At 35.5% G+C, this 27,329-nt stretch overlaps 1 protein-coding gene across 1 annotated transcript; it reads right to left on the reverse strand.

The window, feature by feature from the left end:
• Positions 1 to 404: 404 nt before the first annotated feature.
• LOC109169602 (F-box protein At5g07610-like) lies at positions 405 to 2,536 on the reverse strand. The gene is made up of 2 exons (XM_019318486.1): positions 2,307 to 2,536; positions 405 to 1,608 (listed from the first exon to the last, which is right to left on the reverse strand). Exon 2 carries the CDS (start codon positions 1,571 to 1,573, stop codon positions 503 to 505), a length of 1,071 nt encoding a protein of 356 aa, XP_019174031.1. The 5' UTR covers positions 1,574 to 1,608; positions 2,307 to 2,536; the 3' UTR covers positions 405 to 502.
• Positions 2,537 to 27,329: the final 24,793 nt, after the last annotated feature.

Raw genomic sequence — 27,329 nt, forward strand, 5'->3', positions numbered from 1 at the left:
AAAATAATATTAAACATAAATAAAATAAATATAAATTTAATTTTGAAGAAAAAAACTAAATAGATTATATTATTTATTTAACCCATGAATAATAAAAATGATAAATAAAATGAGACCTTATATGTAATTAGACAACTTACATATTTTATATGCACCAAGAATATGAGAACTAAGGAATAAGGATGGCATGAAAATAGCAAGCTTCCTGCAATGGTGCCAGGCAGAAGCACAGGGATTCAAACTCTCTAACCTGCAAATTAATTATATGGAATGGATCTTTGGACAAGGATCCATTGGTTTCTGTAAAGACACAATTAATTTGCTGGCTTGTTTCCAAGACCAAACAGTTAGAATACCGTTGAACTAAAGATGACACAATGACAACTCTTTCCACAATTCAAATATGATAGAAGAACATTATTCCCTTAACTAGATTGATGTATGATTGTTCAAAGTAGGAGGTTGAGATGGATGGAGTTTATGAATCTCAAGTACATGAAGCTCAGAGGTAAACAAGGTTATTCACATAGGGCACACATATATCATATTCCGGTTCATCTGGCTTGGTCAGTGTTTTAGTTTCCTCTGTTTGAAGATCATAGGAGTATAATTGGTTCCTATGCTGAATCACCACCTCTTCTCTGCCTATAGAGACAACTCTGCAGACAAAATCATCATCCATATGCATATAAGTGTCGGGAGGAAAAACAGCATGTCGCACTAATTCCCACATTTTTACTCTGTCAGCCGATTGGATATTAACCTTCACTTTGACCACCACTTCAGTGAAATACAATCGCAAAACAACCTTACAAAGCATTCCATAATATGTTCCCAGTATGCTTCCAGTATTGACGTTGTCCAGTAACTCTGACCTATCCTTTGTTAGATCAAAAGAAACAATTCCACGCCTACATATAGGCCAGTAAACAACACCATTGACATGAACACCAGATCGCAGAGTAGCTTTTTTAGCTCCAAAACAAAAGTCCCCAGAAACTCTCCAAGATTTAGTCTTGGAGGAGTATATTTCGAATCCAATCGCATCACCAAAATCAGGAAATTCGAAGGCACAAATGAGTTTGTACTCAGATACATTGGTGAGCCGTGACGGTTCAAATATCACCACAAGTGCTGGCTCAGATCCATGACAAGCAGTAGGTTTTGGAAGTTTTTTCCAATGTTTTATAGCTGGGCTGCACAAATACAAGTGCCCATCTTCAGTTTGTCCTTGGCAACACAACAGTCCATTTGATGAGGCCCTAATCACAACGGGTTCTGGCAGAAAGCTCAAAGAGGGATCTGGTACACCAGCAGATGTTGGATGAATTGGTATGAAGACAGGAGGAGTTTCAGGACTAGTCTGACAAAAAAGGCCTGTTGTGTCGGTGAAACGAAGTGATTGATTAAAGTGGAAGGTTGGTGTTAATATATGGCGCTTCCAGAGATGACAAACAGCCATGAATCTGAACAGTGATTTAGCAGGAAGGAAGTCAAGGACTTCTTCTCTAATGATATCATTAAGATCGTCCTCACTGTTTGATGTAGACGCAAGGTTTTGTCCTCGATCCATTGTTGCAACCAATCGTGTCTCTACAGATTGATGGGCTGCAATAAACATGTCAAAGCAACCATATTACATTACAAACAAATCACATCAAGTATAGTATTATCCTCTCATTCACCAATCACAATTCAATTCCCAACTACAAAGAAACATCATCACATAGTAATAGCATCATTAAAATTGACCAACATTTTAAGTGTTTGTTCTTACTTTCACTAGAAAGAATGTTTCAATGATAATATAGGCATTTCAGAGAAGTCTTGTAGCATAGATTTATTATGACAAATTGAAATGCACACTCCCTTACATATGTATTTACATTTTCTTGGCTTCAAGCTAGCTGGCCCTTTTGCTTTTTTTTTTTTTTTTTTTTTTTTTTTTTTTAAATTTTCATTTACTTTACTTAGCACATTGTTCTAGTCAACCTAGATCTTCTCTTTTAAGTTGACAAACATCCACTAAAAACCATTTGGCATGAATAATTAAAGAAATTCACATTATCTGACTCTGGAAAATAGAAGAGCAAGTATAGCATAGAAATGAGAATCATAAACTCAAAACAGTAAAGGCAAGAAAACCATACAAATTAGCAATCCAGTCAAGACAAGAAAGTGATGTGTGTGCCCAAGAACGAGCAGAGAAATGAAAGCGACAACACAGTTATATTGACACAAACCAAAGAAGCAAAAATTCAATCAAGGATTCAGTAAAGAACGGGGGGAGAAAGGCGAATACGAACCAGACAACACCTGGAAAACGGAACAAAACCAAAACCTAGGCGGAGAGAAGAGAAGAACAGTGGCGGTGGCGACGGTGGTGGCAAGGACTGGCGCAGGCGTCGTTGGTGGCTGATGAGAGAGGCGGTGTCGCGGTGTCGGCGGCGGAAAGGAGAGAGCGATGAGGAAGAGAGCTGAGCGTCAGATCTGGTTTTTACGACTCATCGATCTGTTTTGTTTATTTTGGTCTCAGATGAAGAAAGGGTAGCTGATAGTTATATTAACTACTCCGTAAAAATTAATATAACTATCCGCCATTCTTTCTACGTGGAAGGGCAGCGGAAAGTTATATTAATTTTAAAAATTAATATAATTTTTCCGGCAACGGAAAGTTATATTAAGGGAAAATCAATGATTTGGTCCCTCAATTGTTGACGAATTATTAATGTAATCCCTCAATTTCATATTCATCAATTTGGTCCTTGAAATCAATTAATTTTGGTCGAATAAATCTTTCCGGCCGTATTCCGTCGTTCAGTCGTGAGAAGTTCGATTTACCATGGGCATTTTTGTCTTTTTCCCAAGTCTAGTGAATGGTTTTGGTGTGAAAGATATCGCCACCAAGACGATCCTATTTCAAGGCAATAGTTTTGGTGGGCTCTACTCCTTGCTAATGTCTCGTTTTACTCCGTCTACGTTCCTGTCAGCACGAGCCTCTACTTCAGGCTGGCACAACTATCTTGGTCATCCATATCAGCGTGTTCTTAGCCATGTCTTACAGTCCTGTTTGGTTAGTGAGTCCAGTAAGTCTCTTAGTGATACTTCGTTGTGTTCTGTATGCCAGTTGGGAAAATCTGCGTGTTTTCCCTTGCCACATTGAGTCTTCTAGTTACGGAATTCTTGATTTAGTTTACACTGATATTTGGGGTCCTTCTCCAATTCTTTCATCTAGTGGACATAGTTACTTTGTTATATTTGTGGATGACCACTCTCGTTTTACATGGTTTTTTCCAATGCGCTTAAAATCTGATTTATATAATATTTTTGAGTGTTTCCGTGTCATGGTCGAGCGTTCCTTTTCTCGTAAAATAAAAGTTATACAGTCTGATTTGAGTGCTGAGTATAAAAAGTTACATTCTTTGTTTCTACAATTAGGTATTAATCATAGACAATCGTGTGCCTATACTCATGAACAAAATGGTCATGTTGAAAGAAAACATAGGCATATTGTTGAAACTGGATTAACTCTCTTGGCTCATGCCTTTGTTACATCTAGGTTTTGGCCTTTTGGGATTTTGCCTTTGAAACTGATGTCTATTTAATAAACAAAATGACATCCAGTGTCTTGAATAATTCCAATCCTCATCTTATGCTGCATAAATCTCCTCCGTCTTATTATTTTCTTTGTGTCTTTGGTTGTCTATGCTATCCTCACCTGAGACCTTACAATCGTCATAAAATGTCCTACAAATCCTCTCCTTGTGTCTTCTTAGGTTATCCTGACTCTTTTCGGGGGTATAGGTGCATGAACTTACAGACTAATAAGATATATATTTGCAGGCATGTATGGTTTGATGTGGCAATTTCCCCCTTTGATACTAAGATTGTTTTGCAGCCACCTCCAGTTCCATAGGCTCATCCTTGGGCTGAATCCATTTTGCAGCCATGTCATGACACCTCAGCTGTACTTGTGGACTCTGTACAACAGGTTTTGACTGCTCCAGTGGCAGCTACTACACAAACATGGGGCCGTCCACATGGCCGCTCTATAAAGCCAACCACACGGAATCAGGAAAATTATGATGTATGGTGCATACGGATGCAAAAACGACGTCGTTTTGGTTAAAAAATGCGCGTCCCACTTAAAAAAGAAATCAGGTTCGATTCCCGGCAATAGCATTTTTATATATCCATAAATTCATAACTATATATCCATAAATTCATAACTATATATCCACAATGAATGAATGAAGTAAAAATCCACAATGAATGAACTAAATATCCACAATGATTGAACTAAATATCCACAATGAATGAACTAAATATCCATAAATTCATAACTATATATCCACAATGAATGAATGAAGTAAATATCCACAATGAATGAACTAAATATCCATAAATTCATAACTATATATATATCCAGAAATTCATAACTATATATCCACAATAATGCTATTGCCGAGAATCGAACCTGATTTTTTTTTTTAAGTGGGACGCGCGTTTTTAGTCAAAACGACGTCGTTTTGCATCGTATGCACCATGCATGGTGCATTCGGTTGCACAGCATAACTATTAACGTAATCATGACATGACCACTAGGAGTCGGTCTCGTGCTCCTCCTACGGTCCTAACTGCACAAGTTTGTCCTAGTGAGTGTGCCAACCTAAAATTTAATTTTATAAATTCGGTTTTAAGAAATTCCAAAATAACCATTTTTCACTCTATAAAAATTTTTACGATGAAATCGGTGTTTGAATAAATTATTTTGAGCCACTTTTAAGTAAATTCAACATTATGGCTTATTTTAAATCAATATTTCTGTTCCTAAGTTATGGTATGACAATCTTGGTGCTACTTATATGTATGCAAATCCGATTTTCCATGCTCGCACCAAACATGTTAAAATTGATTACCATTTTATTAGAGACAAAGTTGCATATAGAGATATTCATGTTAATTTTATTTCAACGAAAGATCAACTTGCTGATATATTTACAAAAGTTTTACCTGGTCCTAGATTTTCTTTTCTTAGAGACAAGCTACATGTTAATAGTTTACCCTGTGCTTGAGGGGGAGTATTTGGACTTCCTATCCTAGTCTCCCTATGATTCCCTTACAATATATATATATATATATATATATATATATATATATATATATATATATATATATATATATATATATATATATATATATATATATATATTGTGTGAGTTTTGTGCTTAAGGTGCGTGATGGTTGTGCTTAAGATGCGTGACTTTTGTACTTAAGGTGCGTGAGTTTGTGTTCTGACTGTATTTTGTGTGTGTGTTTCGTCGGTCCCTTGTCTTTAGTGTCAATTTTAAATTTAGTCCCAGCCTATTGTTTTTGCCATTTTACATCCCAGACTATTATTTTTTGGACACTTTTGGTCATTTTCATGATTTTTTTCTATTTTTAGCAAGGGTATTTTTGTCTCTTCATATTTTTCTTTTGTTATTTCAACCAGTTTAATTGGTTTAGGACTTTACTAAAAATTGATTGAAAAATATGGTTACTAAAAATCAGAGGTTACCTAAAGTTCTAAACCAATTAAACTGGTTGAAACTGGAAAAATAACAAAAGAAAAATATGAAGAGACAAAAATGCCCTTACTAAAATAGAAAAAATCATGAGAAGGACTAAGAGTGTCCAAAAACAATAGTCTGAGATGTAAAATGGCAAAAACGATAGTCTGAGACTAAATTTGGAATTGCCACCAAAGACAAGGGACCTCCAGTGGAATTAACTCTTTAATGTGCGTGTGTTGTGTACTTAAAGTGCGCTAGTGTAATGCTTAATGTGCGTCCGCCTGCACAACATGGGAAGCACCACTCGCACCTGATCCCTTCCCTATATATATATATATATATATATATATATATATATATATATATATATATATGGATTTGTAAGGCGGTCGCATAATACTTATGCAGGAAAAAAAAAAAAAAAACTCTACATGTCTCATAATACTTATTATATTAGTTTTGTTATACGGGATATTATCAATACTGATACTAATAAGTAATAATATGGTACAACTAGGCATTTTATATATGCTTATTGTACATTTCTAAAAAAAAAAATGATTATTGTACTATGTACTATGAACATCAATATCGATTGACACAATAAAAAATCTTATTAAATACTTTCTGAAAAATATAGAAACAAAGGGTGATGTTATTTTTATAAATATTGATAACTTGAAAGGTTGTAATAATTGTTAAATTGACCCTCATATTTTTTTATACTAAAACTCTCTACCAATGATGAATCTTGATAGGTGACTGAGATCAGTCTTCACTTTTTACAAGAGGAGGTTGTTCTCATTGAACCCACCCTATACTAATCTAATCCATCCATTTGGATAGATCAATAGTTGAGAGTTGCAAACACATAAGGGCAAAAGGTGAGCATTTTTCTTTTGAGGCGTGTTGCCTCCTTAGGCTGTCTTCCCTACATGCAGGCTCACCGGCCTGCATGTAGGGAAGACAGTCGAAAATCATCTTTTGTGAGCTCGCAAGTAGGGAAGGTGGTCCAACGAGGCAACACGCCTTAAGGAAAAAAATGAAAGGAAGAGAGAGAGAGAGAGAGAGAGAGAGAGAGAGAGAGAGAGAGAGAGAGAGAGAGAGAAAGTCATACGAGCCCGCGTGTAGGGAATGCGACCCAAAGAGCCTACAAGCAGGGAAGGTGGCTCATCTACCTGCATGTAGGGAAGACTGTCGAAAATAATCCTTGATGAGCCCACAAGTAGAGAAGGTGACCCAAGGAAGCAATGCGCCTAAAAAAAAGGGAAAAATAATCGGAAGGGCCCGCACGTAGGGAATGCGACCCCGAGAGCCTGCAAGTAGAGAAGACAACAAAAGAAATCGCGATCTCTTCCGTTTTCTTGCATGGAACATGAGAGAACTAATTTGTCTTGACGAACCGCATGTAGGGAAGGCGATAGGGACCAAGCTATCTAAAAGGGAAGAGAACCTTCCAGTCCAGGGATCGACAAGGGCTGGGTGGGCCTTGAGGCTTTCACAAGAGAGAGAGATGAGAAGAAGACAAAGGGAAGGTTATTATTTTGAGGCATCTGACGATCCGAACAACGTTAGGGCTTGTGGGCGGAGTCAAGATTGAGAGCAAAACTCAAGACTATGAGAGTGTAGATGCAGTGATGTTAGGTTGCGAGGTGGGGGTCGAATACTTCCTCTAGTTTTCCAGACAACTTGAAGAAGTGAGGAACTCGTGATGGAGCCATGGCGGCTATGTTCCTAAGACTATTGGATTTGAAGGGAGAAGGTAGGCCCATAAAAAGGTGGTGGAATGATATTAGCAATGAGAAATGGTGATGTGACAATAATGAGGGCGAAGATGGGATATGTGTATGACCAAGAAGAGAGAGCAACCAAGACCATACACTTGGCAGCAAGGGAGGGAGGTTCATATACTATTGATAAGTCATCAAGTGGCTTATAATTGTGCTTCATATATGCTTGATTTTGCTTGAAATGTTAGGGAAGAATGGTGGAATTAGACAACTTAGCTAAATAGATTATATTATTTATCGTCCGCACATGCTTAACTTAATGGTTCAGTAAACGATATTTGGGAGAAGAGACCAAGGTTTGAACCTCGGTGACGGTAGTGTGGGGATTATGTCGAAAGTAAGCATATCCCTTGTGCGCACCAGCATTTGGCCTTGTCTGTTGATCCTCCCAAATGCTTTGGGGTGTTGGGGATTGAATCTTTTGGGGGAAGATTATCTTATTTATTTAACCCATGAATAATAAAAATGATAAATAAAATGGGTCAAAGTAACTATGAGGTCCCTGTACTGTAATGTTTTGTTCAATTTTGTCCTTACACTTTTATTTTATTCAATTTAGTCCATGTACTTTAAAAAATGGTGCAATTAAGGACAATAGTTAACCGTGTTAATATTGCCGTTAACTTAGGTTACATGGTGATGACGTCATCATTGTTACATTATGATATTTATATTCCTACTCATATATACTCTATCTGTCCCATTTTATTTGTCTAGTTCGGTTAACGAGGCTTGACTGAAGTTATTTTTAATTCAATTTTTCATAATATTAAGTTTAGTATTAATATATAAAATTTATATATTTAGAAACTACATTAAAAGTACTATTAAACACACAAAAAAAAATTAAATTTAAAAATAATTAAAAATTACTAAAGAAAACAAGCAATGAAGAAAGAGTTGGTTTGACCAATGAATAGTAAACATGACAGGTAAAATGGGACAGAAGGAGTATTACTTTATAAATATTTCAAATTAATTATTTTTACCACCAATATATTAAATTTGTATGTCCAAAATAAATAATTACAACCATGTTTCTAATGAATTTTGGACACTTGACGTCAGCATGCTTGTAATTATTTATTTTAGACATATTAATGTAATATGTTAGTGGTTAAAATAATTAATTTAAATATTTATAAAATAATATATGAGTTGGAATATAAATATCATGATGTGGCAGCAATGATGTCAGCGCCACGTAAGCTAAGTTAACTGTAATATTAGCATTGTTAACTATTGTCATTAATTTCATCACTTTTTAAAGTAGAGGGACTAAATTGAACATAATAAAAGTATATGACTAAATTGAACAAAACACTATAGTACAAGGACTTCATAGGTACTTTGACTAATAAAATGAGATAAAAAATGTAATTAGACAACTTAACTACAAAATATTTCCTAAAATAAACTAGACAAAAAACAACCAGAGACCATGGACAATCCTTGTCCTAAATATGCATATAAAAGTCCTATGGACTCCTATCTAATTACTAAAAGGAAAATGTAATAATTTATTTAAGATTTTTAATACTAATCCTAAATGACACTTTTGTCAATGTTGATAGAGTTAATACCACAAATGTCCTCTGACTATTTGAATAGTACTCATTATTTTTGTTTTTGACTTTCAATTCGATCAAAACACATATTTCGACTTTCATTTTTTTTTTCCACAAATAGTTATCCCTTAATTTTACGATTGAGTGAGTGTTAAATTTAAGGGTATTATCCTGAAATTAAAGATAAAAAATAAAACAGAAAAATGTGATGAGAGAGAGATGATCGGGCGGAAAAGCCAAGGAGTTATGGCGTCACCGAAATGAGGTGGCCGCATTACTCTCTCTTCTCCCTCCCCCTCCTCCAGGTTCGTCCTTTAAGTCTTTCTCGTTTTCATTCAATGTCCTTGAGCTTGAACTGTTGAATTGAGTCTATCATGCTAATGTTCATCATATCATATGTGAACTAATCTGGCTGATAGTGTACTAATTGGAATTCTTTGAGATGTGGCTGATAGTGTACTAATTAGTCTGGAATCAGAAAAGTTGGGACCCATCCCAGGAAATGTTATCATGGCTACTGACTTGGAATGATTTGTCTTTACATGAGGAACAAATTAAAGGCCTATACTAGCAGCAGCAGCGCAAATGAGACTAATGTTCGTTAGTAGTGATACTGTTTGTATACATGCATGTTGATGCTGCAGATGATTATGTAGCGCCTACTGTTATGTTGTTCATAATGCTAATATTCCGTACGTGGATTTAAAGGGAACAATTACTTTTGATGGCTACTGTTATGTTTTTCTGATTATCCGTAGTGGTCAAGTTTGTTTTATGATCTCTCATCACATTTTTTTGTTGTTATAAATTTAAGGATTTTTTGTTTATCTTTAATTTGACGATAATACCTTTAAATTTAATACTCATTTAACAGAAAGATTAACGAAGGACTATTTGTGGTAAAAAATGAAAGTCAAGATATGTGTTTTGATCGAATTGAAAGTCGAGGACTAAAAGGAGTACTACTTTAATAGTCAGAGGACCATTTGTGGTATTAACTCATGTGATATTACTAAATTGTTCCTAAGCTTGGGCGTGAGAAAATCTCACAATCACTTATGTTATTATATAGACTAGTAATTCGCCCGCGCGATGCACGGGAAAAAAATTATGTTATTATAAATATAAATAAAAAAAAAAAGAAAAACTAAAATATTTTAAATTGTTTAATATAATAATATTTTTGAGCTTCCATTGATCAAGTATTTATTATTTTTATAGAATACAAAATTACAATTAAAATTAAAATTAAAATTAAAATTTTGTATGGTTAATATAATATCTAATTATGTGCATATTCAAATAAACTTATAGATAGAATTTACATAATTACATTGATTTATTCTTAATTGTATTTCATCTATATTATAATTTTCACAATACGAACAATAACTAAGATAATTACATTTGGAAAGCAAATTTTGAATTTTGTATGAGTCAATTTAAACTCTAATTGAACATATTTTTTATATGATTATATAATATATAGCTATTTTATTTTTCAAAAGTACATTTTTATAGAATTATATAATATATAGATATTTTATTTTTCAAATGTTGTGTTTTTTTTTTTTTTTTTTTTTTTTTTTTTTTTTTTTATAATAAAGAATGTTGTGGCATTAATTGTAACATTAATTACTTCCCAAACCATATAACTTTATTATAGTTAAGATTAGATTAGATATAGATATATGTTGAAATTACTATAGGTATTGCATGTATTATGGTAGTTATACAAAAACACTATGCATCAGATATATATTGAATTGAAGGATAAATAATAAGGGGTCGTTTGGTTCACGGAATATCAAATTACTTTAGAGAATGTCAAATTTTTGGTAATGTTAGATTTCTGTGTTTGGTTAAAACTGGTGTATGTAATATAAACCTGTTTGGTTGAAAAATTAATGTTTATGTTATAATGATTATTTTACTTTAATACCATCAACATATGTTATGTATATGAAGTTTAAAAGACTTTATTTTAATTCTTTTCCCCAATGAATTTAAATTTTCATCTTCTATGCATAAATGTAATATTTTATTTTTACAGGATTATATATATATATATATATATATATATATATATATATATATATATATATATATATAAATAAAGCGTAATTGCATAATTGATGCAATAATTAAGCACCTTATGAGAGGTGCTTAAAAGCAACACTTATTATTATTATTATTATTATTATTATTATTATTATTATTATTGTTATTGTTATTGTTATTGTTATTGTTATTGTTATTGTTATTGTTATTGTTATTGTTATTGTTATTGTTATTATTATTATTATTATTATTATTATTATTATTATTATAACAACTAGTATTTGCCCCGTGCGATGCACGGAATGGATTTGTTAAAATATTTTAAGAATATTTGGATAGATATATAATTATATAAATTATTATATCGAATATTAATTATATATGCGTATTGTAATGAGATCATATAATTTTGAATAAAGATGTGCTACAAAATCAGTCATAATTAATTTCTTTTGAATCATTCATACGTATTGCAAGAACATTTCCATCTTTAATTACACAATTTTTCTTATAAATTGTGGATACTAAACGGTTCTATTCAATTTCCCATTTGTAAATATATATCTTTACACAATTATATATCCAGTAACTTTACATTTTATAAAATATATAACCGAGATTAATATTTTTTCCATCTCGCCTAAACTCTTTTTTTTTTTTTTTTTGACATACTCGACTAAACCTTATAATTACACAATCCTAATATTCTTAGTATAAAATAACATTTGGTGTAAAAATTATTAATTTCCATATCGATTAATATTCTTTCCATCTCGCATTGCAAAACATTTTCCATCTTTAATTACAAAATTTTACTTATAAATTGTCGATACTAAATGATTCTATTTAATTTTTAATTTTTAAATATATATTTCAATAACATACATATATATATATATATATATATATATATATATATATATATATATATATATATATATATATACATTTTTTTTATATTTTCAGTAACTTTATATTTTATAAAATATATAACCGAGATTAATATTCTTTCTATATACTGAGTTAGTTTGGAAGTATTTTTCATTTTCAGTCAATTATTAATAGTCATTTCATATTTCAATTAGCCTAAATTTTGTGTCATTTTTATTCTCAATCAATTATTCTTTTTAATAAATATTAATTAATTAGTTAATTATTAATAACAGTTATATATATATATATATATATATATATATATATATATATATATATATATATATATATATATATATATATATATATATATATATATATATATATTTCCACTAACTTTAAATTTTATAAAATATATAACCGAGATTAATATTTCTTTCCATCTCGGTTAAACGTTGAGATACAAACTTCATTTTGCATTTTTATTAATACATTTTATACCAGTAATTTTTATATTTTTAGTAATTTATTAATATTCAAGTATTAATATTCATTTTCTTTTCTAGTCTATATATATATATCTCCTACTGACTCAGTAACCATTGCATCGCACAAATAACAAAAACCATGCCTAGAAATAAAATATATAAACAATATTATAAAATTATTATTTTAAACAACGCAATAATACAAAAAAATACATATAATACAAAATACAATTTTTTTTAAAAAAACAATAATTAAAAACTATGGAAGATCAATTGCAGACAAAAATAATACGAAAAAAATAATTTTCTAAAAAAACTAAACCTTTTTGCATCGGCTTAGTCGGAGCAGCTACGGCTGGTTTGGAGTGACATCGACCCGGACAAATCCATAATAAAGAATGTAAATGGAAAAATAATAACTTTTTCACAGAGATAGAAATAGCTAGATGAGAAATTGTACCTTTAATGCCTTGAAATATGCATATTAGTTTGAGCAGCTATTGAACCACAATGATTAAATTGGTGATGAGAGAGTCACCTGCAAGGGAAAAGAGGGATGCAATGTAAAATGAAGACTTTAATTTTTGTAGTCGTCAACTCATTGTATTTATAGGTGAAAAATATGAGAATTATAAATTTGTAAGAATTTTCAAAAGGAAATTGTATTTATTTATTTAAGGCATTGCCATAATTAATTTATTATATTGATATTCATAATCAAGTCATTATATTAATATCCTAATTAATTTTATTCCTAATTAATTTATAATATTGATATTACTAAATTACCTTTAAGTTTGAGCGGAAAAATGAAATAGTAGAATTATATATATATACTAGTTTTTTACGCGCATTGCGCGATTAGGATAATGCCCAATGCTTTTTTGTTAAATAAGTACTTTAAAGTATATTAAGGCAGGATTATATTGAAATTGTGCATGCATAGATAATTGAAGGTTGAATTTGCGTATTTAAATAGGTAATTATTCTCCCAAAGGCTGAGTCCCCAACCCCAAGGGCCCCCCACAGTCCGACCCGACAGAGCATTGTGGGAAGTTGTAAATCACGGTGACTCAATGGTTCAGCAGATAGGGCCAAATGCTGATACGCACAAGGAATCTGCCCACTTTGGACATAATTCCCGCACTGCCGCCGCTGAGGTTCAAACCTTGGTCTCTTCTCCCAAATACTACCCACTAAACCATTGAGCTAAGCCCGTGCGAGTTAAATAGGTAATTCTAAATTTACAGATGCAAGATAATATAGTCAAGATTGATTATAATTGTCAATAAAATAATTGTATAGGTATAGTTGAAACCAAATACGGGACATAAGGGAGAACAAATAAAAATTAGGACATAAAATATTAAATATATACTAATATTGTTTGAGGAGATTCCGACATTAGGATTTGTGGTTAAGTTCTATTAATACTTTAATATTAGAATTAGATTAATGGTGTAGTTATAATTCTATATTAGACTTTAATATTAGAATTAGACTAATGGTGAATTAACGGAAAAGTTAAATGGATAATCATATAATTAAGGATAAATTAGAAAATCTTAAAAGAAAAAAATTAAATCCTGAACAATATGAACCATTCATTTGATTTAATAATTTGCCCGATCATTTTTTCTACCCAATGTTAATAATTAAATAAATTCGCTGATCAAATCCGCTAACGCTAACCGTTAACTGGTGATTGTCAAACAAGGACGTTGCGAGGTAGTTCTCACTTCAATTTGTTGTGTGATTTGAATACTCTCTTTGTCACAAAATCTTTCAAGTAGTTAATATGGTTGGCTTTATTAATTATATTTTTTTAATTTTTCATGGTATTAATAAAATACTTGGTAAATAAATATATAACATTATTTTGTATTATAACTTTGATATTTAATTAGAAAAATAGTGCACAAAAAAGATAATAGATAATGTAGTGAATATAATCAATTGATGAATTTGAATGTAAAAATTTTTACATTTGAGAAAAATTAAGACAATATAACTAATGAAAATATTTTTTTTTAATTAATTTATTGATAATTAATAATTTTTTCACTGAATAAAGACATTGTAAGGACAATGTAGCGAATATAATCAATTAATAAATTTGAATATAAATAATTTTTATATTGAAGAAAAATAAAGACAATATAACTAATAAAATTCTTTCTCTTATTTAATTTATTGATAATGAATAATTTTTTTTTTTGAATAAAGGCATTGTAGACACATAATTCTAAATTAAAGAAATGCATATGTATTATTTTTTGTTGTAACTACTAAATTATTATTTATATAATTTAATAAGAGTAAAATAGTGTACTAATTATGCCAACTTTGATTGGGATGGGATTCGAACCTAAGACTTTTTTTTTTATTGAAATCAATAAGTTAACGGTGAACTAACGGCAATTCTTAAAATTTTAACGGAATTAGTAACGGTGTGTGGGTATTTTAGGAAATTTTAGTGTAAAATTTAAATCTGATCAATCTCTTAATCAATCTGAGCCATCCATTTGATTAAAATCTGTGACTGCCATTTTTTCTACCCATTATAGGCCTAACTCTCTTGGGCTCTTATTAGTATAGTAGATATATATATATATATATATATATATATATATATATATATATATATATATATATATATATATATATATAGATTGGTATTGATATTATTATTAATCTTTACATGCAGAATATATATGAATTTACGTAAATCTATATATAATAGCAAATTGTTAATTGTTATTATTTAATGCTAAACTTTACCAAATTATTCTTTTCATATAAACTTCACACGGAGAATAAATATAAATTTACATAAATGACCCTAAATTTTGGGAGGAAAATTTGGTTTGGAGGATTTTATATATATATATATATATATATATATATATATATATATATATATATATATATATTATTTTATTATAAAAAATATGTAATTATAATAATATAATTTATTATTTATTATCACTTAAAAAGTAAAAACTCAACAATGACAAAGTAAGTAAATAATCAAGGAATCTCACATATAGGGAAATGAGATCACATTCAATTCCCTCAAAAATCTGATGTGGAGGTTATCTTTAATTACATAGGAAAGTTACATAACTCCAACCAAACATATGAATATAATGTTACATAACTAACCAAATATAACATGAACCAAAAGGTTTGATGATTTCTCTCTCATGCTTATCTTCTTGTTTTACTATATGTCTATTACTTTCTTGCAATCGTAATGGTACAACTGTTCACGTTTTGATACGTCTGATTTTACACCACATTATCATCACCAATGTTGTATATGAAAAGTGAATGCGGGCACCGGCACTCTGGCGATCCACAGAGAGAAAGACATCATGATTGGTAGTCTCACAAAAGTGATTGGTGGTTCTGAAGGATGGTCCTCTTTACTTATGAGATCTGGTTGGATGCATTATTTGTAATATAATCCAATTTCAAGCTAAGGCTCATGCTTCTGTGGTAACCAGTGTGAGTTATCACCCAATCCGATCGAGTTTGGAAAACTACTGCATGATAAGCTTCATCCGTTGATGGGACAATCCAGTTTGGAAAACTTGAAAGTAGAAATCCAATCCATCCTCAACCTTAAATCTCTCAGTATATATAATATATCAGCGTTGTAGACGTGCATCGCTCAGTGCAGTGTGAACTCAACACTTACATTAGTTCAGAGGTGAGAGCCAAGACAAAAATCGCATCAACAATGGGGCCATGTAGGTTCAAAAAGTGAAGTTGATGTAAGTGTAAAGAAATTATATGTTTAGTAATTATATTACAATTTATATATTTAGTATTTACTCCCTCTGTCTTTAACTGTCAAATTCCAACTAGAAACGAGAGCGAAAAGGCTGTGCGCCGGCACCTGGGGGCACGAATGTCATTCGGAAATTGGCTGGCCGAGCCACTGGGTGCGGCTGTTGGAATGTCAGTTTTAATTGCCGTATTAAAAGCTATTTAACTCCTTCATCCCTATATAAGAGAGGGTAGTAAGAAGCAGTTTTTTTACACAACAAGCACAACACACATACGTACACCCTTTCAGCTTCAAAACACTTCTGCTTCTACTCCTTTTCTTAAGCCTACTGTGTTCATAACCTTGCTTTGTTCGCCGGATTCCTTGTTTGGGTGCTCAAACATTGAATCATAAGCAAGTTTTATCTTGGGAAGCCTAGGCCACAACGCTCCTAGCACTTTTGGGAGGTGGCAAATAAGGGTTTAGGGAAAGAGTGATCAATTGACTCTTGCAAAAACCCAATACCAAACACTAGCCAAATTCTCCATCTTTCCTTCCCTTATTTTCCAGAAAAATAATAATCTTATTTATTTGATTATTATTTGTTTTTCACCAACGGATTTCCAACCGTCTTAAAATCTTATATATATTTTTTCCCGTTTGTGGTCTTCTCCGAATTTCCTTGAAGAAAATGGAGCATCCCGTACTGCCAATCGATGGGGGAGGATAATGTTGTTGTGGACAATAATGAAGGAAACGGCAACAATGTTGCTAATTCCCAAGCTACACCAGTGAACGTTGGTTCACAAGATGGTGGGAGCACTGAGGGATATATTCCCATATCTCGGGTACCTTCGGTACTGAGTGATTCGGCTGAAAAGCCGGAGAAGTTCACCGGTGTTGGTTCGAACTTCAAGAGGTGGCAACAGAAGATGTTGTTCTACCTAGCAACTCTCGGCTTGGCAAGGTTCTTGTCCGAGAGTGTTCCCGAGTTGAAGGAACAAGATGCACAATCCGTGATGGCAGTTGGCTATTGGAAGGATTCGGACTTCCTTTGCCGAAACTACATCCTGAACGGATTGTGTGACACGCTATATGATGTATATCGAAAGATTAGCACATCAAAAGCGTTGTGGGAAGCTTTGGATCATAAATACCGAAGTGAGGATACCTGCTCAAAGAAATTTGTGGTTGGCCGATTCCTCGACTTCAAAATGGTTGATTCAAAGACCGTGTTAAGTCATGTAGAAGTCTTGCAATTAATCTTCGACGAGATCCGTGAAGAGGGCATGGTGCTAAGTGAAGCCTTCCAAGTGGGATCTGTGATCCACTTGTTGCCTCCAGGTTGGAAGGACTTCAAGAACTACCTTAAGCATAAGCGAAAGGAAATGAACCTGGAAGACCTGATCCAGCGACTCAGAATTGAGGAGGGGAACATGACGAATGATAGGAAAGTCCCTGTCATTGATGGCGCTAAGGCCAACGTTGTGGAGCACGATAAAAACTCCAAAATGAACAAGAAGGACAAGCGAAAGCTAGGTCCGAAAGGTGGTGTGACCAAGAACAAGTTTCTTGGTGCATGCTACAATTGTGGCAAGCCTGGCCACAGAGCATCTGAATGCAAGGCTCCAATGAAGAAGAACAAGAGTTCTGAAGCCAATGTTGTTGGAGATAGCAGTCAGAAGGAGGTCGATATTAGCCTTTCGGCTATGGTGACCGAGGTGAACCTCGTGGGCTCTAACCCACCTGAGTGGTTCATCGATACCGGTGCAACCAGGCACTTGTGTTGCAACTGAGAGATGTTCAACACCTTTGAGACCGTTGAGGGTGAAAAGGTGTGGATGGGAAACTCTGCTCAGTCTGCTGTGAAAGGCATGGGCAAAGTGGTTCTGAAGATGACTTCCGGAAGGAACTAACATTGAACAACGTGTTGTATGTTCTGGAGCTGAGGAAGAATCTTGTGTCTGGCTCTCTGTTGAACAAACATGGCTTTCACATGGTGTTCGAGTCAGACAAAGTAGTTCTGTCTAAGTTAGGGATGTTTGTTGGTAAAGGATATGTAACTGATGGGCTTTTTAAGCTCAGTGCAGTTCTTGTTATCAATAAAAGCAAAGTTAATTGTGTTTACTTGCTTGAGTCTTCCAATTTGTGGCATGGTAGACTAGGACATGTTAATTTTAATTCTATGCGTAGATTAATTAGCATGGACCATATTCCTAACTTTCAAATTGACACAAATAACAAGTGTGAAATTTGTGTTGAGGCAAAACTAACGAAAATACCTTTCGAATCGGTTGAAAGGGAAACTGAACCACTAAAATTAATCCATAGTGATTTGTGCGATTTTAGATCGATACAAATGAGAGGTGGTAATAATTATTTTATCACATTTATCGACGATAGCACACGATACTGCTATGTGTATTTGCTTAAGAGCAAAGATGAAGCCGTTGATAAATTCATTCTTTATAAGAATGAAGTGGAAAACCAACTTAATCGGAGAATTAAGAAGGTTAGAAGTGATAGAGGTGGTGAGTACGAAGCACCAATTGGTGATTTCTGTTCAAGTGTAGGTATCATACATGAGCGTACGACACCTTACGCACCTCAATCGAACGGTGTTGCCGAACGAAAGAATCGTACATCGAAAGACATGATGAATGCGATGCTTATAAGTTCGGGCCTACCTCAAGATGCGTGGGGTGAGGCAATTTTGACAAGTAATTACCTTTTGAATAAGGTACCCCGCAAGAAGCTCGATAAGACTCCTTATGAGCTGTGGAACGTTAGGAAACCTTCCTACCAGTACCTGAAAGTGTGGGGGTGTCTTGCCAAAGTTTTGGTGCCAACACCTAAGAAAGTAAAGATAGGTCCTAAGATGGTGGACTGTATCTTTATTGGCTATGCACATAATAGTAGTGCTTATCGTATTTTAGAAAACGAGTCCCATAATCCGGACGTACATGAGAACACGATAATACACTACTACAGAATTGAAAATATAAGTAGTACTTTGCACTACACCTTCAAGGTGAAGGTGTCTTGGATAGAAAAAGGGAGAACTTGCCGAGGCACCAATTACAAAGAGGTGCCTCGAAAATTTTATCTAACTCTATAATAAAGCAAGAAAATTTTGCCAATCATTTTTTCCCGCCCATTGGATAAAACGCCGTTGTGCATTTTTATGCAATCATTGTTTCCCGCCCATTGCATACTACGCCATTTTGCAAACACATAAATGAGAGAATAGCCGGTTCTTTGAATTTGTACGCGTGACTAATGTTCTTTCGTCTTAGCCGTTTTGTTTTAGACAACTCTTCGTATTCTAAAGCGATTATAATTGCATAAACCCTAAAGTCCTTTCGTCTCAAGAAATACATTTAATGTAGAAGTCTTGTTACTTTAAACAACATCATTAGCATGCTTGGATAACCAAGGGTTGAATAAACAGATGCACACACACACACACACACACACACACACACACACACACACACACACACACACACACACACACATATATATATATATATATATATATATATATACATAGAAGACGCAGAGTTTTACTCTGCAATTAATACATTTTGAAAAATTGTGTATTTCCCATACACAAGCTGCTGATCATTCATTTGAAATATCCAACGCTTCAAAGTCTATAAATAATCGTCTTATTGGTGTAAAGTATTCCTTCCGAAAATCTGTTTGCTTACAGCGCGTTTGAAATATCATTTTGTTGAACACAATGCCGTTAATGTTCATACTTGTGAAGGACATCAAACCTCAACACCAGCTCAGGGCAGTTCGTGTTAGAGCAGTCAGGGTTTTCGAAGTTCCAGAGAAAAGGGGAGAGGGTAACAACAGTAAGAGTATGGAAGTAATACTGCATGATGAAGAGGTAATGCTATCTATTTTTAATGCATCATGTAACTGTTACCTACTAATATAATCCTATTTCATATATGAGTAATTTCTGTTTTTTTTTTTTTTTTTTTTTTTTTTTTTTTTTTTTTTTTTTTTTTTTTTCAGGGAAGCTATATTCATGCTAGCATTCAAAAAAAAGATGTGATGAAATATAGAGAAATATTCAAGGAGGGAAAACTGTTCGAAATAAAAAATTTCATGGCTGCGACAAATTATTATGTGTACAAGATTACACAGCATGCGTATATGATGAAATTGAACTACAGGACAGAAGTGAAGGAGATAAACTCTTTAGGATTTCCTTTTAAAATGTTTCGATTAAAGAGTTTCATTTCTTTAAAAGACACTGCAGATGTGAACGACAAGGAACTTATTGGTACTATCTCTTCATTTCTCCATTTTTTAATATCTTATGTTAAGCTGAACTGCTAACATCTTACTGAAAAATTTTTCATTTAGTAGATGTTATTGGTCGTGTCATTGAGATCTATAATCCTGTGGATAAGATTATAGGTGGAAAGACAACCAAACTGATTGACTTTCAGATTGAAGATAATGTGTAAGTACTAATTTTTCTTGTGTTTTTACTACTCACAGTTATTTTTTTTGTGTTTTTTCCGATCAGTATTAAGTTTATACTGACATCAATTGTTTTTGGTTTCTACTAATGTCATGGCAGTGAGAACACACTGACATGTACTCTATGGAATGAACACGTTGCTTCACTCATGCCGTATTACAATAGTGATTCAAAAGAACTACTTATTGTAGTGATTCAGTGCTGTCGTGCTAAGTTGGTTAGTGGTGAGTTTCTCTCCTCATGCACATTCTAGCAAATTATTACTCATTCCAGTCAACTAATATGTAGGTTTTATTTTTTTTAGGTGAGGTTAGAATCACCAGCTCATATGACGCTACCAAGCTATGGTTCAATGGGGATTTTAAGGAATTCCTAGAGTTCAAGTTGAAGTAAGTACACTAATGTAATTCTGTAATGTTATCTGTAAGTAAGTTAAATATTGCATCACATCTTATATAATGTAATTCTGTAATTCTTGGAAGTATAAGCACTAAGTAAGATTTAAAAACTTAGGCACTTTAGAAGATATTTAAAGTGCATTTAGTGAAGTATTGTCATCATAAGTTACTAACAGATGTGTTATGGATATACACAGTTGTGGGCATCAAATTAAAATTTAATCACATGCCAAAAAAAATAAGCTTATGATTATTTTTTCAATAAAGTATTGGCATCAAATTATAATTTCATCACATGCCTATTTTCTGGAAAAAAGAGTTAGTATAAAAGGCAAATAGACAGTTAAATCACACACATTGCATGCTTTTTACGCAAATAGGCAGATTATAATAAATCATTCGATGAATTTAGTAAAGTATTGACATCATATGTTACTAACAGACATGTTATGGAACTACACAAGTGTGGGCATCAGATTTAACTTTAATCACATGCCACAATAATTTTACTTGTGATCATTATTTCAGTAAAGTATGGGCATGAGATTTTTTTTTTTCATCACATGCCAATTTTCTGGAAAAAAAAGTTAGTATAAAAGGCAAATAGGCAATTAACTAACACACATTGCATGCGTTTTTGGCAAATAGGCAGATTAGAATCAATCATTCATGTATTGGCAAATAGGCAGATTAGAATACATCTGCCTTTGAATTTAGTAAAGTATTGACATCATATGTTACTAACAGACATGTTATGGAACTACACCAGTGTGCGCATCAGATTAAACTTTAATCACATGCCACCAAAATTTTACTAAGGATTATTATTTCAGTAAACGATGGGCATGAGATTTTATTTTCATCACATGCCAATTTTCTGGAAAAAAAAGTTAGTATAAAATGCAAATAGGCAATTAACTAACACACATTACATGCTTTTTGGCAAAAAGGCATATTAGAATCAATCATTCTATTCATTTGGTCAAGTATTGGCATATTTCTATAAAATTTGTTCACATACCAATTTTCTGCCAATCAATAGAGTATACAAATTGCTAACCACTGTTTTTGTTTAAACCTGTTTATGAAGCATGAAATCTGAAAATACTCCCATGAAAAGTTTGAGTACGGGCACTCTGCACTCACAGTCAGCGGGCATTAGTGACTTTAAAAGTGTTGGACTCATTGTGACTACCTGCTACGACCTTAAGAAGACACAAGTGGTAAGAAACAGAAACTACTCGCAATGTTTACTTATCTGAGATCTGAGTTCCTATGTTTGTTCTATACATTAATTTTTTTATTTGATGCCCACTATAGGATGGGGAATACTATGTTGCTACTGAGATTTTGGGTTTAGATCTTGATGATGGGTGGTACTATGTATCATGCATGTCAGCCGGCTGTAATAAGATGGTCATAAGCCATATACTCAGGGTACCGTCAGGTATAAGGTGGTCATCATGGCTTTAGACAAGAGTGGAGATGCTCCACTATTGCTTTGGGACAGAGAAGTTGCTGAGCTGGTTGGAATCCCTGCTTGCCTTTTGTATCAGAAATACAAGGAGGTACATTTATTTTCCCTCAAATTAACTTATGGTTTAGTTGTAGATGGTCTACTGTAATGTACTAATGCAAACTCAAATGACAGGCTGATGTTGAAGTACCCCTGAGTTGGATGCTATTGTGGGAATGAAGATGTTGTTTAAAGTAGGGTTAAAACTGGCTCTAAAGCGGGGTAATAATTCTCCTTTCAATGTGTTGAGGCTGTTAAGGGACGAACATTTGGTCCAGACCTATAGTGACAGGTTTGTCGAGCACCAAGAGCAGGATTTAATCTCAAAGATGCTTGAGGAGGAAACAAACAGTGTTGCAAATTATGAAGTAAGAATTTCTTACTAAACCTCTTACTATGTTTTTCATTTTTTTATTACCTACTACTAAAACTGACTAATCCATTGTGTTATATACAGGAAGCATCTATAGGAGTAGAGGTTAATAGTCCTGCTTCTATGCAGCCCTCTCAACATGAACTGGATGACACTGCGGTTAACTCCTTGTTAGTGTTATTAATGTTTTAATAATGTTTTATTATATTCTTTGTAATAAGTGGCTCTCTTCTCTTTGGATTAGTCTTACCTAGAGTTTAGGAGACTATAGTGGAAGTCTCTCTATAGGTCTCTTCCTGATGTATCTGTGTGACAATTAATTTTGAAATTCAAACTTCCTGATCTCATCTGGTATCAGTCGCGTAAGGTTTCTTACGTTTCCCAAACACCGAACCCACGCCCTGACCAATCAAAAATTTTTTTTTCTTTCCTTCGACAATGTCATCCAATTCCTCTAAACGGACGATCACCACCACCGTTCCATCAACGCCAATGACCAATTCCTTAACCTCCGCGCATCATTTTGTTTCAATGAAACTCACCACCCATAATTTTCTCTTCTGGCGTACCCAGCTTGTACCCTTTCTACGGGGCCAAGGCTTGCTGGGATATATTGATGGAGACATTCCTTGCCCGCCGGCGACTATCAGCGCTGCCCCGAGGTCCGGCGACTCCACGGCAGTGGCTACTGCCTCCGTGCCGGTCCCCAATCCGGCGTACAGCTCCTGGATTCAGCAAGATCAGTCAATCTTGTCACTGATCATCTCCTCCCTCTCCGACGAGGTGATGCACCTCGCCGTCGGCCGGAGCACTGCGAGGGAGGTTTGGCTATCCATCACGTCGGCATTGGCCTCTTCCACACGAGCGCGCTGTCTCAGTTTGCTAGGACAGTTCCAGACGCTCAGGCAAGGGAACGGCACGCCGGCCGAATACCTGGGGAAGGCACAGCTGCTTGTGGAGGCCTTGTCTCTCGCCGGCCGTCCGCTGTCGTTGGACAAACAGATTCTATACGTCCTCCGAGGACTGAGACCGGAGTACAGGGCGCTGGCCAGTAGTCTCACCGTGACTGGTACGCCGGTCACATTGCTGCAGCTGGCCGATCTGCTCCAGGCGCAAGAGTTCATCATCTCCGATGAATTTCCGGTGGCGGGTCACGCAGAGCACACTGGTTCCCCGGCGGCTTTCTATGCAGGTCGCGGACAGCAACATGGTGGAAACTCGAACTCCAGTGGTGGCCGGCAGAACTCTGGTGGCGGACGCAGGGGCGGTAGAGGTGGAGGTCGTGGTCGAAATGGTAGAAGCGGTGGTCGTGGTCCCAAATGCCAGATTTGTAGGGCTTTTGGGCACTCTGCGTATTATTGTTATCAAAGATACAATGAACGCACGCAACCCAATGCTAATGTTGCAGTCTCCGTGGAAAATCAGTCCAGCACTCACTCGGGTGACGCTTGGTTTCCCGACACGGGGGCATCCACGCACGCCACTCCAGATGAACAGATGATGAGCCATTCGGATATGTACACAGGTGGAGATGTTTTGAAGGTCGGCAACGGCGCAGGTTTGGAGGTTTCCCGAGTGGGTCGTACAATTATTCCTTCCGTGCCTCATAATTTACACATGTCTCACATATTACACGTACCAAAATTGTCGTTACCTCTCTTGTCCGTACACCAATTTACTAATGAAAATAACGTGTACTTTGAGTTTCATAAAAATCTTTTTTTTTTTTTTTTTTTTTGTGAAGGACTGCACCACCAAGGCAATTCTTCTTAAAGGTTTCACCTCGGGCGGCTTGTACAAGTTGTTGGTGCCACGGTCCCATTTTGCGTATGTCTCTGCGCGGGCTTCATCCACAGTGTGGCATCAACGGTTAGGCCACCCACATCATCGAGTTCTCCAGCGTGTCCTGAAAAATTGTCCGGTCTCAACAAATAATACCAGTTCGTCTGAAGTGTGTACGGCGTGTCAACTTGGCAAATCGGCGCGTTTTACTTTAGATAGAGTACCCACTTCTAGTTTCGATGTATTAGATTTGATTTATACGGACATATGGGGTCCGTCACCTGTCATTTCTGATTCCGGATGTCGCTACTTTGTTTTATTTGTAGACGATCACTCTTGCTTTACCTGGTTTTATCCCTTACGGATTAAAACCGATATATATAAAATCTTTGAGTTGTTCAGGGCGATGGTAGAACGACGTTTTTCGCGTTCTATCAAAGCTATTCAGTCTGATCTAGGGGGTGAATATCGTCGCCTCCATAAAGTGTTTGAGTCTCTTGGTATTACGCACCGACAATCGTGTGCATATACTCATGAGCAAAACGGTCGCGTCGAACGCCGAAATCGGCACATAGTAGAAACTGGCTTAGCTTTAATGGCTGAAAGTTCAACCCCAATGAAATATTGCGACTATGCCTTCGAAACAGCCACATACCTCATAAATTGTCTTCCGTCTTCTGCTATACAGTTTCAAAGTCCACACTACATGATATACAAAACCCAGCCCACATATACATTTCTTCGGGTCTTTGGGTGCCGGTGTTATCCCTATCTAAGGCCTTATAATCGGCACAAGATAGAATACCGCTCGGCACCCTGCATCTTTTTAGGTTACCCTGTTTCCTTTAGGGGATATCGTTGTATGGATCCACACACGGGAAAAATCTTTATCTGTCGTCACGTCCGATTTGACGAAACTATTTTTCCATTTGCTATGAAGACTACACAGGTTAAGAGCAGTCCCACGTCACCTGTACCGTGGGGGGCTGGGCCAATAGTGGTTCGTAATGACTATCAACCCATAAATTGTGAAGCACCGCTTCCACAGGAGCCAGAGCCTGTTGCTCTACCAGCTCCACCGCAGCCTAAACCACGTGGCCGCAAGCCCCGGGCCACGGGTCCACCTCCGGACCCATCGCACACAATGCGTACTCGGCGCAAGACCCATGGAACTGTTGAGGAGTTTCATGCCTTAACTGTTACTGCAGATCCAACTTGCTACTCCCAAGCTGTGGGTCACCCACATTGGCGTGACGCCATGGATCAGGAGTTTAATGCGCTTTTACATAACAACACCTGGCAGCTAATACCAACTACTCCACGCATGAACATCATCGGCTGCAAGTGGGTATTTCGCACAAAGCGAAAGGCTGACGGTACAGTTGAAAGATACAAGGCCCGCTTAGTTGCGAAAGGGTTCAACCAGGTAGCTGGGGAGGATTTCTTCGATACTTTCAGTCCCGTAGTCAAACCGACTACGGTTCGGATATTATTCTCATTGGCTATCTCGAATCGGTGGACTCTACGGCAGTTAGACGTTCACAATGCCTTCCTTAATGGGCACCTGGCCGAGACGGTCTATATGAAACAGCCTCCAGGTTATGAGGACCCTGCACATCTTGGGCACGTATGTCATCTGAAGCGCTCGTTATACGGTCTGAAACAAGCACCACGGGCCTGGTTCAAGCGGCTACACGAGTTCCTCACATCAGCAGGGTTTTTAGCTTCCAAGACTGATGTTTCTCTTTTCCATTACACATCTGGGGAATCTCGTGTTTTCTTGTTGGTCTACGTCGACGACATTATCTTGATGGGTAACAAATCATCACTCATTAGTACTATGTTACAACGTCTGTCAACGGCTTTTAAAATTCGGGATTTGGGAACACCGAGTTTTTTCTTGGGCATTGAAACGCTTCCGGTAGACAGTGGTCTTATCTTATCCCAGCGCAGGTATATGAAGGACATTCTAGTCCGAGCGGGCATGTCAGAGTGTAAGTCCTTAGCTACTCCAGCTGCTGTTACTCAATCTGCCACACCGTCAACGGATGAGTTTGAGAATCCCACACAGTATCGTCGACTAGTGGGGGCTTTGCAGTACCTGACTATCACCCGACCGGACCTTTCTTTCGCGGTCAACAGGTTGTGTCAGTTCATGCACTCGCCGACAGATGAACACTGGGGTCTACTTAAATGAGTTTTGCGCTATGTCAAAGGGACCCAGGAATACGGCTTACGAATCACACCGGCGTCTAGCACCGACATCCATGCTTATTCAGATTCAGATTGGGCCGGCTGCCCGGTTGACAGGAAGTCTACTAGTAGTTACGCAGTGTTTCTTGGTACCAATTTGGTGTCATGGCTATCAAGGAAGCAGCGCACCGTGGCTAGGTCGTCAACAGAGGCAGAGTACAAGGGCCTAGCAGATGTCTCGGCAGAAGTCACCTAGGTCGTATCGCTGCTCCGGGAACTTGGGTTGCATTCTGGTAAACCGGCTACGCTATGGTGTGATAATCTTGGTGCAACGTATCTGGCAGCCAACCCAGTTTTCCATGCCAGGACTAAGCACGTTGAAATCGACTATCACTTTGTCCGGGACAAGGTAGCTTCCGGAGATTTCGTTGTCAGTTTTGTGTCTACGAAGGA

The sequence above is a fragment of the Ipomoea nil genome, unplaced genomic scaffold (genome assembly GCF_001879475.1).
Source record: "Ipomoea nil cultivar Tokyo-kokei standard unplaced genomic scaffold, Asagao_1.1 scaffold3314, whole genome shotgun sequence".
Lineage (NCBI taxonomy): Eukaryota > Viridiplantae > Streptophyta > Magnoliopsida > Solanales > Convolvulaceae > Ipomoea > Ipomoea nil.